Source organism: Astatotilapia calliptera, chromosome 15 (assembly GCF_900246225.1).
Source record: "Astatotilapia calliptera chromosome 15, fAstCal1.2, whole genome shotgun sequence".
In the NCBI taxonomy this organism is placed as follows: domain Eukaryota; kingdom Metazoa; phylum Chordata; class Actinopteri; order Cichliformes; family Cichlidae; genus Astatotilapia; species Astatotilapia calliptera.
The window spans coordinates 40,121,391-40,138,834 of record NC_039316.1 but is presented as its reverse complement, the minus strand read 5'-3'; the positions used below and the strand labels follow the sequence as shown (position 1 = coordinate 40,138,834).

Sequence of the window (17,444 nt, the reverse complement as noted above, 5' to 3'; positions counted from 1 at the left end):
GGGGGGATTTAGCATATCGGCATTTATGTATGTAATACTTTGTTATAATAATGAGATTGTTAATTAAAAACTCACTATTTTTGTCCTTAAGGATTACTCCAATTTGAATATTTTGAAAAGACCAAAAATCAATATATCCATACTGGGACAATATTAGGACATGGAGAGATTTCCATAAATTCTGGATTGTCACACATCCATAGAACATGTGCTCTGTTGTTTCCGAAGTTATTTTACAACTATAACAGTTGTCTAACACAAATTTAAATCTTTCTCTCATAAATTCATTGGAGGGGTAAATATTTTTTGTAGTTCTAAAATGGACTTCTTTAAATTTGGGGGGAATTGGAAATTTTAAATATTTGGTTCTGATCAACGAGATCTCAGATTTGTTATAATCTTTAAAGACGAGTGAATGTTTTGTCCTACCTGGATATAAGGTGTTAACCAAATACCTCCTCAAAAACTGATTATTGCATTTTCCATTGACCAATTCAAGACCATCTAGTTTAACTTTATGCAAATTTGGAGTCTGTATATTTGAAAAATTGTTCTTTACCGTATTTACAAGGACTGTTGGGATATTTTGTGAAACCTTTTTATAGAGCTCGAACGAGCAACTCATGTCATATTTCTCATTAAGCCTGTTTAATTCAAGTATATCTCCATTTTCATCCATTATATGTGTCACAGACCAAATTTGTTTTGTCATCCATTCTTCCACAAACATAGATTTCCCCCGATTCAATATCACCCTATTATTCCACAATGGAACATTGTGGGGACTAAAGTTATGTTTAAACATTAATTTCCAATTTAACAAAACTTGTTGATGAAATTTGGAAAGTTTTATGGGTAGTTTAGAAATTTCAAAATCACATACTAAAAGGAATTGGATCCCCCCAACTTTGTTGAAAATAAGAGATGGTATCAAGAACCAGATCTCATTATCATTTTTCAAGAAAGATCGTAGCCAATTAATCTTTAAAATGCCATTCATTATTTCAAAATCGATTGCTTTTAAACCCCCCTCTTCATAATCTTTTATCAAGTCCCTGTTACTAACATAATGATGTTTATTTTTCCATATGAAATTAAAATTCACCTTATTGATGTCTTTTATAATTCTTGGTGGGATGGCTAGGGAATAAGCTGGATAGATTAATCTGGACAAAGATTCAACCTTGGTCAACATTATCCTGCCGAACAACGTTAAATCTCTCTGTAGCCAATGGTTCAGAGTTTTTTTGCATTTGTCAGTTGTATTCTGAATATTCTTTTCTTCACTATCAGCCATGCATTTAGTTATCCAGATTCCAAGATATTTGATTTCATTTTTGACAGGTATATCATACAAAGAAGAGTGAGAACAATTGTGGATACTCATGAGTTCACATTTGTCCAGGTTCAGGCGTAGTCCAGAAGCATCAGAAAAGATCTTTATTGTATCTAAGGCCAATGGAATTTGTTCTTTATTTTTTTAGAAAGACTGTTGTATCATCGGCAAGCTGACTTATTATTAATTTGTGATTATTTATGTCTAATCCTTTGATGTTTGAGTTTATGACAGTAATAGCAAGTAATTCAGTGGCTACAATGAATAAAAGAGGTGAGATGCTGCAGCCCTGCCTGATACCTCTCTCCACCCTGAACCTGGGACATGTGCCTTCTGAAAGAGAAACACAACTATTAATATCAGTGTATAACATAGTGATCATATCCAGAAATGCATCACCAAACCCAAAATGTTTAAATGTCTTAATAATAAAAGTGTATTCAATAGAATCAAATGCTTTATGGAAGTCCAAGAACAACATAAAACCATCATCCTTAATTAGGTAATTGTAATCGATGAGGTCCAAAACCAAGCGGATATTATTTTGGATCAACCGTCCTTTGAGAAATCCTGATTGTGTTGGGCTAATTATTTCAGAAATACCTGTTTTTAGTCTTGTTGCTAAAACTTTTGTAAAAACTTTGTAGTCTGTATTTAAAAGTGTTATAGGTCTTAGATTACTTGGTTTTTTCTTATCTTTCCCCGGTTTTGGAATTAATTTTATAACTCCCTGTTTCATTGTTGTCATAAGCTCCTTTTGATTTATACATTCATTTATCGCACTGAATAATAGTAATTTTAGGTCTTCCCAAAAGTGCTTATAGAAATTAGTTGTTATACCATCTGGTCCCGGTGAGCGATCAGATGCCATGCTCTTAATAGCAAAATCAAATTCTTCTATAGTTAGGTCTTCATCACAAATTTCTCTAAAATTATCATCAATTACTGGAATCCAATTACTGATTTTGTCAAAGAAGGAGGTGACATTTTGTTCTGAGTATGAAGACTTATAAAGGTTACTGTAAAAAGTAAATACTTCATTTGAAATGCGTTTAGGGTCTGTACATTCCTCTCCGTCGATTATTAGGTTACATATTGAGTTATATTCTTGTCTACGTTTTTCTAGATTGCAAAAATAGGCAGTGTTCTTTTCACCCTCTTCTATCCACTTGGCTTTGGATCGCAAATAAGCAGCCATGGCTCTATAAAGGTACATTTCGTCCAATTTAGATTGTAAATTATTAATTTTTCCTTTTTCTTCCTCAGTCCAATTCAATTTGCCATACAGATTCATAAGTTCTTTTACTACATTTGATTCCTCTTCTTGTCTTTGTCTGTTTAACTTTTTACCGAATGCAATTGAGGTTTTTCTGATTCTAAATTTAAGATATTCCCATTTGAGTATCGGTGTATTGATGGCTTCATCATTCTGAATATCTAAAATTAATTTTTTAATAGAATTACAATACTCCTCATTTCTCAGCATCTGACAATTAAATTTCCAATAATCCTTAAATGTGTTGTTTTGGTCTTTGCTTTGTAGTCTCAGAATAATGGCGCAATGGTCACTTAAGGGACTGTTAGAGATGACTGTTTCCTTGACATATTGTAAAATTGAGTTGGATACCAACCAATAATCAATACGTGACCTGCTTTGACCATTAGGTTTGTGCCAGGTGAATTGTTTTACATCTTCGTTTAACACTCTCCATACATCTATTAATTTAGTATCATTAGCGAATTTTTCAAATATTGGGTTTTTATGCTCTCTTGAAAACTTTGAAGGCCATCTATCCAACCATTCATCAGGAGTCACATTGAAATCACCTCCAACTACTATATAATCAGTAGGGAATTTGGTATAAAGTTCCTTTATAACTGTAGAAATTTGATGCAGCAGGTTCTTATTCTCTTGATCATTGTTGTATCCATAAACATTAACCAAAATAATCAGAGTATTATCAATATTTAACACACAGGCAACCCAATGTCCATTTTTGTCTGCCATGTTGCACAAAAACCTACCACGACATCTGTTGAAACAAATAGCAACCCCAGCCGACCTGTTTGTACCATGACTAAAAAATTTTTTATCTCCCCATTGTTGTGACCAAAATTTCACATCAGATTCCTCAGAATGAGTTTCCTGGAGAAAAAAACAATTTGCCTGTTGCCCCTTGCAGAACAGAAAAACAGCTTTGCGCTTAATTGAGTCTTTAAGTCCCCTTGTGTTAAAGGAAAAAAAAAAGAAATATTCGTTTTTAATTGGAACACGGAACACATGAACAGCTTTAAAGAGGAAGTTTAGGAGATGGAGTAGGAAAATCTTGAGGTAAAAGTCCCATCATCCGAAATGTTCCACTGTATATTCCTTTCGTAGTCAGATGTCAGCCCGTACCTGGAGTCTCTACCCTGATACGTTTGCCTTCTATGAAACCAAAAGGGCCCCTGAAGCCTGCAGCCTTGCCTTCCTTCCGTGCCTGGTCGATTTTTGGCCACAACGCTTGTCTGGATCTCCAGTCCTCTGGGGTCAGGTCTTCAGCAAAGCGGATGCCTTCTTCTTTGCACACGGGAGAAGCCTTTGTTCGCCTCCAAATGTCATCTCTCACGGCACGTCTCATAAACAGAATAATGATTTGTCGATGCTTATTCTCCACCGCTCTTCCCACTCTGTGGACAACATCAACTGCTTCTTCCATCTTCATCTTTAGGTCCGGAGCAATCCTTCCTAGAAGTTCCACCACTTCTTCTCTGATATTTTCATTTGTTTTCTCCTTTTTCCCTTTGATACGAAGACACCATCTTCTTTTGTATCTTTCCTGGCTCAATACACGATCCTTAATATCGTCATTATCTTTTTTGATTGATTCCATCTCTTTTTCCAGGTGTTTTATTTTCTTTTTGCATTCTTGCAGCTCCTCTGAATTAAATTGCACCGATTTAGCGATGGAAGCCAGCATGGCGCTATGTTGTTGAATTTGTTTGCTAACTTCGTCCATGCGGTCATCAACACGTTTTCCAAGACTCTCAATAGCTTTCAGTATAGTGTCAGTGGATGTGTTGGAGTCATTATCACTAGCCGTACCTTTTGCTTTTTTCTCCATATGTGGTTTCTCAGGAGTATTATCAGGGGTTGTTAACAGTCTGTCCCTCTTGTTGCTGCTGGAATTAGCAGTTTCCATTGGAGCTGGGTAGTCATGCTCGCTGTTTCTCTGGGTTGTAAAAGGGAGGTTTTTCACTGCCGGAGGTTTCGTGTTGTTGGTTTTCTTCATGTTCGGGCTGAAACGTCGTCAATATAGCTCAAAGGAGTGGATTTTATAACTTCAAGATTAAAACATCGGGAATTTAGTGAGGAGTTCAGATGGATGCGACTGCTCAGTCCGCCATCTTGCCCGCCCCCCAGCTGAGCCTGCAGTAGTGATGGGATTTTCCGGCTCTTTTTAGAGAACCGGCTCTTTCGGCTCGGCTCACTAAAAACAGCCGGCTCTTTCGGCTCCAAACCGACTCTTCAGGTTGTTTTGTTGCTGTAATTAATTTATTATTAACAACAATATACAATTATGCACAAAAGGAATTACTAATGTAAAAAGAAACTTGATTATATTAATATATGCTTATGAATAAATATATACGGTGGCCCCTAGTGACAAAACACGTACAAACTCCAAAGCATGTACAAACTCCAAAACACATTTCTAGCGTTAACTGAACTTCCAAAACAGAGCTACCTAGATCACTTAAATTACACAATTGAAAGCATATGTGTATTGTTTGTGTATTTATACACAAGCACTCATATATATTCAAATAATTAAAAAAAAAAAAGTTCATTTACCTGTTAATACCACACACCAAATCCGGTCGCTGGTACTTCCTGGCTTGTGTAGCCACTAGGTAACAAAACACTGCCCCTAGCATCCTGGAGCACTTCTGTTGTGTTTTGTACGTTTTGGAGTTTGTACGTGCTTCGGAGTTTTTACATGTTTTGGAGTTCGTACGTATTTTGGAGTTTGTACGTGCTTTGTCTCTAGGGGCCACCGTAAATATACTTTCATTAATTCACATAAAATGTAATAAATAAATCATATAATACAAAAATCAACTATTCACATTTCAACTTTTAACTATTTAAATTTTCAGCTTTTTCCTTTTCAACTAATTTAAAGTAAAACAACACAAAACACTGCAAACCACAACACAATTAAATATAAATTAAAATATGAAAACAAAAAGAAGATGCATATTCTCTGTCATATGGGCCTGCATGAATACACTTTCTGAATCCTTTATCATCTGCAACTAAAAATAGTTGTGGATGATTACTATACCTTTCTAATGTGACGTTGTTGTCCCTGGCTCTCTTTCTCTCTCTCTCCCTCCCGCTCTGTTCCTGTGCTACTGAGTGTAACTACTGCCCCTCCCCCCTCTGCCCAGCGCAAAGCACAAGGCTCACGTGTGGAGTGAAGCGGAAAAAAAGTGCGAGAGAGGGTGAGAGAAAGACAAAAAACTCCACGGCTCCCAATAAGGAGCTGGCTCGCGTCGTTCACTTCAAAGAGACGACTGTAAGAGCTGTTTCGTTCGTGACCGATACATCACTAGTCTGCAGGTCAGAGGAAGCTGTGGTCTCTCCTTCCTCTTTCACCCTCCTCTTCCTCACTGATGGACTACAAACACTGACTTTAATAAAAGCTGACACTCCTCCCTGTGTTACCATGGTGACACAGTGAATGTGTTTTAATGAGCTGACGTCAGATATTCAGATGTTTCCTCTCTCTAACACACTCAGCGTCTTCCTGTTTCCTGTCTTTGTGAGCTGAACTCCAAGTTCTTCCTCTGTGGTTCTCCAGCTCTGACCAGGCTTCAGGTCACCTGTGATGATGGCAATGGGCAGATCAAACTGACCACAACACACATAATCATCATCATCATCATCAAGTGATTACAGCACCAGTACCAACAGGGGGTTTCAGGTTGGTTTGTGTGAATATTAAAGACAGTCTGAGTGAATCTCCGTACGTGTGAACATCGTTACTGTAGCTCAGTTATGTCTTCGATTAGAGACAAACTGGTTTTTAGTGAAATTAAAACTGAGTTTAGAACAGAAATAATCAATTAGACCAGCTACAGAACCACAATGACATAGAAAGAACATCACGACGTCACATATGTGACTGAGCACTGAGACGTAGAACAAAATGCCCAGAAGAGATTAATTTATTTATTCCATCGTTCACATTTTACTAATGTCTCAGCTGCACATATCAAACCAAAGGTGCAGGCATATGGCCCTGCACTGCAAATCGTCACCTGTGGGCCACAAACAGTTTGGGTCTGAGAATCAGCGCCGTGTGTGACCTGTAACCAGGGTTTGTAAAGGGAAGTGGCTCAAACAAACAAAGGAAACAACAAAGAGGTGAGTCCGCCCTTCGTCCTTCACGGCTGGACGGACTCACCAAGACAAAATGATGTTTGAATCAAAAGAACAAAAAAGGACAACAGAGGGAAGATTATCAGTGAAAACCTTACACCATAAAAACATTTCATTAAACTGTTTAAATTAATCATCGTCACAGGAGAGCGCTGACCTCAAGCACCCACAACCTTTCCACAGTTCCTCCTCCAGGTGGCGCTGGTTACACATACAAACAACGTTACATTCATTATATTCACTTGGACGCCTCCATCATGTTTAGTTCGGATATCTGTTTTTCTTTAGGAAACATTTTTCCTCCATATTACCTGAGCAGTCACATGACAGCAGGTGAGAACTCTGCACATCCTGGACAGGAAGTAAAGACCATCTGTGGACTGGGGAGGGCTCTGAGGGTACACCTGTGATGATCTTAGACTGCTGTGACCACAGCACATGGCAGACGGTTACTTCCTGTTAAAAGAGAGTTCTTCCTGTCCACCATTGCCAGGTGCTGTCTGACTGTCAGGGTTTCCTCTCTGATACTGCAGGGGCTTTCCTCACAGTATCATTGAATTGACTGTTGTTGTGAGTTTGCAGAGTATAAATAAAGCTGAATTAAACTTTATGAAAACGACGTTAGAGCGACAAACAGAACCTGTCTGACGTGAGCGGTGGGCGAGAGAGCTTCACACAGACGGAGAGAGAGGGAGTGTTTCCTTCCAGATGACTTCACCTTAAAAACATGAGTGAGAGACACGACTCCCTCCCTCCCTTTCTCTCTGTCTCCAAACACAAACAGCCCTTCTTGCCCTGTTGTCACGGCAACAGCCCTCTCCGCTGTGGGCGTGGCAGACCCCAAGGCTGCAGAGTTAACCCTTCAGCTCCACGAACGTGTTGCTCAGGTCAGTTTGTGAATGATTGAATGCTTTCTGACAGGAGCAGACACCTGACAACACCTGACAAGAAGTGACACACTAACGTGAACCTTCCACATTAAAAGCCCGTCTCTGTGTGAAGGTTTCCTGAGTCTGTGTCAGGCTGTGGCAGTGAAGCAGTTAAAGGTGTGGACGCTTCCACTGTTGGAAAGTTAGACGGAAAGTTTTCCTCAGAGACAGCCAATCAGAGCCCAGGACACACACACACACTGAGAGCAAGCATTCAGGAAGCAGCTCCACACTTTTCCTGCAGCAGGGACATTTCGGACATTTTGGAGTTTCTGCTTTGACGCTGCCATCATGGTAACCACGGAAACCCACCAGTGCCAGGACCTGCTGGTCCCCTCTCAGGACCAGGACCAGGTAGACCCCGAGAACCAGCAGGAGGACCCGGCCTCGCCCTCTTCTCTCATGGCGGGACTGGACCCGGAGAAGATGAGTCAGGGTCCCGTCAACGCCATCACAGTCCTCACGCTGCTGGATAAGCTGGTCAACATGCTGGATGCCGTGCAGGAGAACCAGCACAAGATGGAGGTGAGGTTGCAGGGCCACACCTGGGGGCTCCAGCTCTGACACAGGGTCCTGAAGCTCTCACCAAACTCCAGACAAAAAACTGCAGATTTAAGTCAGTGTTCAACATTAGTCCAGTTTATCCTGGAATAGAAACAGGAAGACTTGCTGGTGTTTCCAGGATCAAAGACAGCTATGTTCAGTCATAGTCCAGACCAAACTCCAGTCAAAAACTCCAAATTTCCTTTTAAAACCCTTATTCTCCTTTCTCTGTGACCGCTCGCTTTCTGGCTCTCACACCAACGTGAGGCAGCTGCCACATGTTGAGCTCTGGTGTAATTGTGGATTCTTGTCATGTTTGTCACTGACAGACGTTTACTACAGACTGCAGATTAGGTCGCAGGCTCGCACTACAGCCTGGGTTTGTTTTTCCGGATCAGTAACAATGCTTGGGACATGTTTCCTGATTTTCAGTCACTTTATTTATCCCTACAGGGGGATTCAGAGTGCAGAGAGCGGCATATACAGGGAAACAGAAAAGAACAAGGATGAAATAAAAAAGTTCAAATCAGTGCTAAGCAGCCGGTAATATACAGCAAATAAAGCACACCATGTGTATGGTGCATAATGTCCAGAATTCAAATGTCTAATCTCTGGGATCCTCTCAGATTTTGTTACCGATGAACTATTGAACCAAGGTTATTGGCTGGTTGTGTCTCAGGTGCACCAGGTGGAGATGGAGGGCGTCGTCAAGGGAATCCAGGCTGACATGACCAAACTGTCCAAAAGTCAAAGTTTCACGTCAAACACAGTCAGCAAACTGCTGGACAAAAGCCGCAAGCTGTCCGTCACTATGAAAGAGGTCAGTGAACCCAGCACAGGTATGCGGGACACGTGTCAGTACACAGCACTGATTTACAGCACACCTGTCCCTAACCCTCTCACTTGTGCATTGATGCAGATTCGTGATAAGATGGAGCGTCAGGGCATGCAGGTGAAGAAGCTGGAGGCCAACCACGCCCACTTGATCAACAGGAACAACTTCAAAGTCCTCATCTTCCAGGTTAGTGATACCCCTGTACAGGTGGGTCAAAGGTCAGAGGTCAGGCACTCCATCAGCTGCTCTGAGCCTCTTCGGGAATATCCAGGATTTCCTGTTTTCTGCTGTGCTTTTTTGCATGAATGCAGGTGAGTTCAACCTGCTACAAAGATCCTCCCACCCCAACGTCATTTGTGAGTCACACCTGGACCAGAAGCTCTGAGGCATGCTGGGAGTTGTAGTTATGAACAAAGGAGGTCTGTTAGGGTCCAGCTGGCTCTCAGCCGGTCGCCTTATTTGGCCACCAGCTGCTACGGGAACTGAACTGGAAAAATGGACAGTGATCATGTGATCTGGTTATCATAGTGACAGTCAGCAGAGTCATGAGGTCAGTTTTTATTTCCATAGCTTGTCCTCGGGGCTGATATCAGCTGACGCGGTGTGCAGTAAAGCTGTAGTACTGCAGTATCAGTGTGTACCTATGAGGTGTGAGGAGGACTCCGCTGTAGTCAATACTACAGTTAGTACTACAGTCAGTATACTTAAAGTCAGCACTGTCTTCTCTCACTGACAGTAAACACTCCCATCCTCCCTAAATACCCAGCATTCCTCATGAGTTTTAACATGTGTGTGTGAGTCAGAGTGTGTTACTGTGTGTGGTTCTTCTGTAAGCCCTCCCCTGTTGTGTTTATGTGGACAGCACTGCGCACACTCATTACTGGGGTTCTTCAGGTTCTTGTTGGTTCTGGTTCTGGTCTCTGTGGTTCCACTAGAGGTGAAACAAAAAAAAAGTTCTCCTCACTGGGCACAGTTGCTTTTTTCCTGGTTTATCAAAACCTTGAAGTTCTCCTTTTGTTCCACCAAGATCCCCCTGGAGTCAGAGGAGAGGTCTCTGGTTCCTCCACAGATCACCGGACAGCCTCCTCATGCTCTCCTGTGTTCCACTTTAGGAGGAGAACGAGATCCCCTCCAGTGTTTTTGTGAAGGATCCTCCTCCATACCCTCGGGATGAGATTTTGGAGGAAGGTGAGGAAGTGGAGCCGGGCAGCTTGGATGGCAACCGTTCCCAGGAGGGCGGGCTCCAGACTATCGACCTATCATCTGATGAGGACGTTGGGCTGGAGGCAGAGGTAGAAGACGAGGAGGCATGGCCTCAAGATTTGGAGAACATGGAGAAGTCCAGAGCTGAGAAACTGAAACGATCCAGCCTGAAGAAGGTGAGAAATAAAGACAGTGAGACAGGTGAGAGTAGTCACACAGACAGGTAATCATGTCCTTGTCTACAGGTGGACAGTCTAAAGAAGGCGTTCTCCAGGCAGAACATCGAGAAGAAGATGACAAGGATCGGAACGAAGATCGTTTCTGCCGAACAAAGAGAGAAGATCAAGCAAAAGACTGCCAGCCTGAAGGTTTCACCTTTGAGCTTCCACATGAGGAAGGTACAGAGTTATTCCTCTTACTATTTTCCAGAGACGCCACCAATGTACCCATTAGGTCCCAGTATGTTCCCCTCACAACGTTACCCTAAAGTTACCCTAAAGTTACCCAGTCCACATGGAATGTTCCACCAAAGTCTTCTGAACAATGTCCGAGTGTTCCACTGAGGTTCCCCTTGGGTTTCTCTGGATTTCAAATCTTTGATTTTGTGTTTACAGCCTCGCAGCAACTCTGAATCTCAGCTTCCAGAGGCCTCTGCTCCAACTGGGGAGACACTTACTACTGAGGCTAACATCCAGCTCTCCCCACTGGGCAGCACTGAGCAGGAGGTCTCCTTCACAGAAGTTCATGCCCAGCTGGCCCCAACCGAGCAGCAGCAGGAGGAGGAAGTGAAAGAGGAGGAGAAGGAAGAGGAGAAACAAGAGGAGAAGGAAGAGGAGACAGAGGTGGTGAAAGAGCAGCAGACGTCAGTTGTGGTGGAGGCTGATGTGTCGGTGGTTTCGGAGGGAGTTGGAGAGGAGTATGCTCTATCCTCCACCCTCCCTAAGGAGGGGAAAGGAGAGGAGGAGAAGGTGGATGAATCCTAAACACTCCTCTGGTAATGGAGTTTCATTAGTGACAAAACAAACCTGAGCTACGATCAATCAGAAAGTCCTCATCTTCTTAAATTAACATTTCAGTGTGCCTGGGTTCTTTTTAGGCTTTCCTTCCACAGAGGTTCTTCCTAGGTTCTCCTTCAATTCCCCAGTTAATTCCTTAAAGATTCCCAAAGGTCATTGTAAGAACCCCAGGCATCCTTCCAAAGTTCACTCAATAAACGGCTTGCTGAAGTTCCTCTACAAGCCCTCCGGGGCATCTCCATGTTCCTGGTCTTTATGCCAAGCTAGTCTTAGTAGCTGTTTGCTGTAGTTTCATATTTACAGACCCAAAAATGTTGAAATGTTCCTTTAAAGTTCGGAGCTCAGGTTTGTTTTATATATATTTCTGAGTATTGATAAACCCCCACAAACAGTCCAGTCCAGTGTTACATGTGATCCTGTAAACCACGTATATGTTACACTCCTTAGTGTTTTAGGTTGAAGTATGCATGACGGCAAGAACTTTAGTTCCTCCACTGATCTGAAACCTAAAGCTAGAACCTGGAGATATGGGGTTTCTACAGGAATGGGATGATTTTTATGTTCCTTCTTTTATTGCTGATATGCGTTCTTTTTAAGCAGCTGACTGATGTAACTGTGATGATCGGCCTGATCCGAAACATAAAACATTCACCCAGTTGAACCCAGTGATGTTCTAAACCCTCACCTGTCAATCATCCAGATCTCAGGGAACACAAGGTTAACATGGTGCTAAACAGCCCCCACAAGGTTTACAAAATGTTCTACAAGCATTCACCTAATTTGATCCTTCAGGTTATTAGAACATTATACCAGTGTTCCACTAAGGTTCCCAAGAGATCCCTAGATATTGTTAACCTGGTAGTACCCTAATGACCCCTTGAGGATCCCCAAAGCATTCTGTCAAGGTTCTACTGACATTCCCAGCATGATCTCCAGGGTTTCTGTAGTATTCTGGTAACAATCTCAATTCTAACCACGTGTTGTCTAAAATGTTCCTCTGGTGTTTATGTTGAGTTTTTATTTGGTTAAACTGGTTGGTTTTGATTCTCTTAGACTCTTTTTGTCCCAAAAGATTCAGTCTGGTTCTCCAGAAAATTCTCATCTTTGACTGCTCTGATGTTCCACTAAGTTTTTTTAAAGGTTTCCAAAGATCAACTGTTGGTTACACTGAAGCTTTTCTACAAGATTTTTACATTTGGAACTTGCTTCACTTGAAGTTAAACATTCCCCAGTGTCTTCTTAAGCTCTCCCAAAGATATTCCAAATATTTCCTGAAAGGTTGCCCTGACATGACTCTACATTCCACTGATATGTTCTCCTAATGTTCCCCTGTTGTTTTCTTTACATTCTGCTGAGGTTCTCCTGATGTTCCTGCCTGTTCCAGTTGCTGTGTTGATTTACTAAACATGAATTTTTATCTAATGTTTTCTTATTCAATCAATATCTTTTGTCCTCTCTGAGGGACTCAGCTTTTCAATAACCTGCCATTTCCTGCTTATTAACCATACAGAAGTATTTGTGACCAGGGTGTTAACCTCCTCAGCAGACCTAATCAGACTTATTGATCAGTTTGTTGCTTTCAGGTGTAGCATTTCTGTTTTGCTTGTTTTTATTTTACCACAAACTTTGTGCTGCCAAAGAACTGATTTCCTTTTTCAATTAATTATCTAATCCTCCATATAATCAATAAAACCTGTGAAACCACACAACTGCCTCTGCTTCTGATTTAATGACTGATTAATGATCGGATGAACATAGACACAGATTTCAGTTTATGAAGCTTTAGTTATTATAAAGAAAATCAATTGACTATTAATTGATTGATTTCCGCCAGCACAGACACAAACAGAGAGAAGTACCTGCTCACAGGTAAAAGTCCTCCATGGATGTCATATCTTTTAGACCCCATTCCCACAAAACTGCTCAAAGAAGTCCTGCCATTAATTAATTCTTCGATCTTAAATATGATCAACCTATCTCTAATAATCGGCTATCACAGGCCTTCAAGCTGGCTGTAGTTAAAGCTTTACTCAAAAAGCATCTCTAGACCCAGCAGTCTTAGCTAATTATAGGCCAATCTCCAACCTTCCTTTATATCAAACATCCTTGAAAGAGTAGTTGTCAAACAGCTAACAGATCATCTGCAGAGGCTTATTTGAAGAGTTTCAGTCAGGTTTCAGAGCTCATCACAGCACAGAAACAGCTTTAGTGAAGGTTACAAATGATCTTCTTATGGCCTCTGACAGTGGACTCATCTCTGTGCTTGTCCTGCTAGACCTCAGTGCAGCGTTCGATACTGTTGACCATAATATCCTATTAGAGCGATTAGAACATGCTGTAGGTATTACAGGTACTGCACTGCAGTGGTTTGTATCATATCTATCTAACAGACTCCAATTTGTGCATGTAAATGGAGAGTCCTCTTCACCCACTGAGGTTAATTATGAAGTTCCACAGGGTTCAGTGCTAGGACCAATTCTGTTTACATTATACATGCTTCCCTTAGGCAGTATCATTAGAAGACATAGCATACATTTTCACTGCTACGCAGATGGCACCCAGCTCTATCTGTCCATGAAGCCAGATAACACACACCAATGAGTTAAACTGCAGGAATGTCTTAAAGACATAAAGACCTGGATGGCCGCTAACTTTCTGCTTCTTAATTCAGATCAAACTGAGGTTATTGTACTCGGCCCTGAAAAGCTTAGAAATATGGTATCTTAGCAGATTCTTACTCTGGATGGCGTTACCTTGGCCTCCAGTAACGCTGTGAGGAACCTTGGAGTCATTTTTGACCAGGACATGTCCTTCAACGCACATATTAAACAAATATGTAAGACTGCATTCTTCCATTTGTGCAACATCTCTAAAATTAGAAATATCCTGTCTCAGAGTGACGCTGAAAAACTAGTTCATGCATTTATTACTTCCAGGCTGGACGACTGTAATTCATTATTATCAGGAAGTCCTAAAAACTCCCTGAAAAGCCTTCAGCTAATCCAAAATGCTGCAGCAAGAGTCCTGACAGGGATTAGAAAGAGAGAGCATATTTCTCCTGTTTTGGCTTCCCTTCATTGGCTTCCTGTTAAATCCAGAATTCAAAATCCTGCTCCTCACATACAAGGTCTTAAATAATCAGGCCCCATCTTATCTTAATGACCTTGTAGTACCATATCACCCTATTAGAGCACTTCGCTCTCGCTCTGCAGGCCTACTTGTTGTTCCTAGAGTATTTAAAAGTAGAATGGGAGGCAGAGCCTTCAGTTTTCAGGCCCCTCTTCTGTGGAACCAGCTTCCAGTTTGGATTCAGGAGACAGACACTATCTCTACTTTCAAGATTAGGCTTCAAACTTTCCTTTTTGCTAAAGCATATAGTTAGGGCTGGACCAGGTGACCCTGAATCCTCCCTTAGTTATGCTGCAATAGACGTAGGCTGCCGGGGGATTCCCATGATGCATTGAGTTTTTCCTTTCAAGTCACCTTTCTCACTCACTATGTATTAACAGACCTCTCTGCATTGAATCATATCTGTTATTAACCTCTGTCTCTCTTCCACAGCATGTCTTTTTCCTGTCTTCCTTCTCTCACCCCAACCAATCACAGCAGATGGCCCCGCCCCTCCCTGAGCCTGGTTCTGCTGGAGGTTTCTTCCTGTTAAAAGGGAGTTTTCCCTTCCCACTGTTGCCAAAGTGCTTGCTCATAGGGGGTCATATGATTGTTGGGTTTTTCTCTGTATTTATTATTGTGCGATCTACTGTACAATATTTAGCGCCTTGAGGCGACTTTTGTTGTAATTTGGCGCTGTAGAAATAAAATTGAATTGAATTGAATTGATTTGAATACCATTACATTATATTTACTGTGCTCATGCAAAAAAAATAATGGCGGATCAAAATGAATGTTGGTGCCAATCTTTGGCCCATCTAAAGTTCTAATTATAATAGCACCCAAATATTACTTCAAATGTATTTTATGGAAAATATATAAGTTTTTTGTTTTTTTCGGCTAAAAAAACAGTGCGCTCATGTAAAGAAACTGGGATTTAAAGGGTTAAAACACTGAAAATATAATTAATACTTGATATGAATATTTTAGGCAGAACTAGTTTTAAAAGACTGACTCATTTAAGGTGGAAAATATATTAAATATTAATATATAAATTTTTTTAGCACTTTTTGGGGCGTGGCCATTTTTTGGCCTTAGGATCAAAGATGTGTTTTAAAGCAGCGGTCCCCAACCCCCAGACCGGTACCGGTCCGTGAGTCGTTTGGTACCGGGCCGCGAGAGTTAAGGCTCAGGTGTGAAATGTATGGTTTTCACGGTTTTTATCGGTTTTTCTGTCACGGTTCTGGGTCCGTTGGACCCAGTATTTTGAGTTTATTGTGTTTTGATTTAAGTTTGCATCAGGGATTGTGTTCTTGTTCTCTTGTCGTGTTATGGTAATGTTTATGTCTATTATTAGAGTTCCATGTTTCTGTTTATCTGGGTTTAAGATGTGGGTTTAGTTTCATATGTCATTTCAAGTCTGTCTCTGTCTAGTCTGTGTCTTAGTAAAGTGTGTTTTGTTTCCTGTTTTATTGTGAAGGTCTGCGTCTCATGTGAGTGTGTTCAGTTTTACCTTTGTCTCGTCTTGTTGATTATTCCCAGCTGTGTCCACCACCTGTGTGTAATTCCCCTGTGGTTCTCTGTGTATTTAAGTCATGTCTTCCGTCATTGTTGTTGCTGGTCCGTCTGTGTATTCCACCCTGCCTCATCTGCGTTTCTACCATGTCTCACCCGTGTGTTCTCCCTGCTGTCCGCCGTTAGTCTCTTCTGGTCATTCTCGTTAAGGTTTGTGCTCTGTAGTTTAGTTGATCCCAGTATAGTTTAGTTCTAGCTCCATTTGCCGTTTGTATTTACTTTCATGTTCAATAAACCACCTTTACACCTTCACGACTGCCTGCATTTGGATCCTCCTTCATTTCCTCCACACGGCTCACCTCACTCACCGTGACAGTTTCAGCGTTATTTTGTTATCGTTTTTATCCTTAACTCGGTTTTCCCGGGTTTTTTCACGTGTGTTATGAATAAATCTTCTTTTTTTCGGTACCGGTACTAGTTTTATTTTGATGTATTTATCCGCGACACCTTAAAGGCCGGTCCGTGACAATATTGTCGGGCATAAACCGGTCCGTGGCGCAAAAAAGGTTGGGGACCGCTGTCTTAGGGTTTCAAGAGGCAGTCAGACTGGATGCTGCTGGGCTGACCAGCAAGATTATTGGCTGTTTAGAAAAACATGGGCTGGACTACAGACAGAACCTTGTTGGCCAAGGGTATGATGGAGCATCTGTGATGAGTTGGTCACATTCTGGTGTACAAGCTAGGATAAAGGAGGTGGCAAAGTATGCTTTCTACATTCACTGTAGTGCCCACTGCTTAAACCTTGTCATAGTAGATGCAGTCCAAAGTGTGCCTGATGCAGGAAATTTCTTTTCTTTGCTCGAACGATTATACACATTCATATCTGGATCTTACGTCCATCAGAAATGGCTGACAGTGCAGCAGGAAATGTTTCATGGGGTACCAAGAGAACTGCAGTGCCTTAGTGAGACACGTTGGTCTTCTAGACATATAGCATGTCGCAATATCGTGAACAGGTTGCCTGCAATTTTGCGTGTACTAGAAGAGATCTCATCAGAGAACAATGCACAGAGAGCTGTAGAAGCAAAGGGCATTCTGGTTCAAATGGATCTGAATTTTGTTGGTTGCCTTGCACTCTTCAGAAAAGTATTGAGTGATTCTATTATGGTTTATTACCGAACTGAATCCTTTTTTGATGACCTGTGGACTGATATTGTAGAAACGTGAAAAAAGTGGCATTTCAACCCAACACATCCCAAAACGATCAATACAGAAAGCAAGAAAACTTCATGATTCTCTCGTTAATTCTACCCTTGGACAGCATGCAGACCCAGACAGCAAACAAATGTTCAGAATCCAAGTATTCTACCCAGTTATAGATTGTATGATGGGAGAAATGGAAAGACGCTTTTCTAGGCTGAACTGTAATATTATGAAAGGTGTTCAGGCATTAAATCCATCAAGTGGCACATTTTTGAGAGAGGAGGATGTACTACTTCTTGCCCGTGCTTATGACTCCAATACTGACGAT

General features: G+C 41.3%; 1 protein-coding gene across 1 annotated transcript; it reads left to right on the top strand.

Moving 5' to 3' along the window:
* The first annotated feature begins 7,769 nt into the window (after positions 1–7,769).
* On the top strand, positions 7,770–12,996 carry cavin2b (caveolae associated protein 2b). Its single transcript, XM_026142931.1, has 6 exons — positions 7,770–8,218; positions 8,916–9,056; positions 9,156–9,257; positions 10,184–10,450; positions 10,520–10,672; positions 10,889–12,996. The coding sequence occupies exons 1-6, from the start codon at positions 7,985–7,987 to the stop codon at positions 11,255–11,257; spliced, it is 1,266 nt and encodes a 421-aa protein (XP_025998716.1). The 5' UTR covers positions 7,770–7,984; the 3' UTR covers positions 11,258–12,996.
* The last annotated feature ends 4,448 nt before the right edge of the window (positions 12,997–17,444 follow it).

What these genes read in the sequence shown, in the direction of transcription:
- cavin2b (XM_026142931.1), top strand. Translation starts at nt 7,985, where the DNA reads ATGGTAACCACGGAAACCCACCAGTGCCAGGACCTGCTGGTCCCCTCT. An exon ending in TGTCCGTCACTATGAAAGAG is followed by an intron (nt 9,057 to 9,155) that starts GTCAGTGAACCC and finishes GCATTGATGCAG; the next exon opens with ATTCGTGATAAGATGGAGCG. An exon ending in TCAAAGTCCTCATCTTCCAG is followed by an intron (nt 9,258 to 10,183) that starts GTTAGTGATACC and finishes GTTCCACTTTAG; the next exon opens with GAGGAGAACGAGATCCCCTC.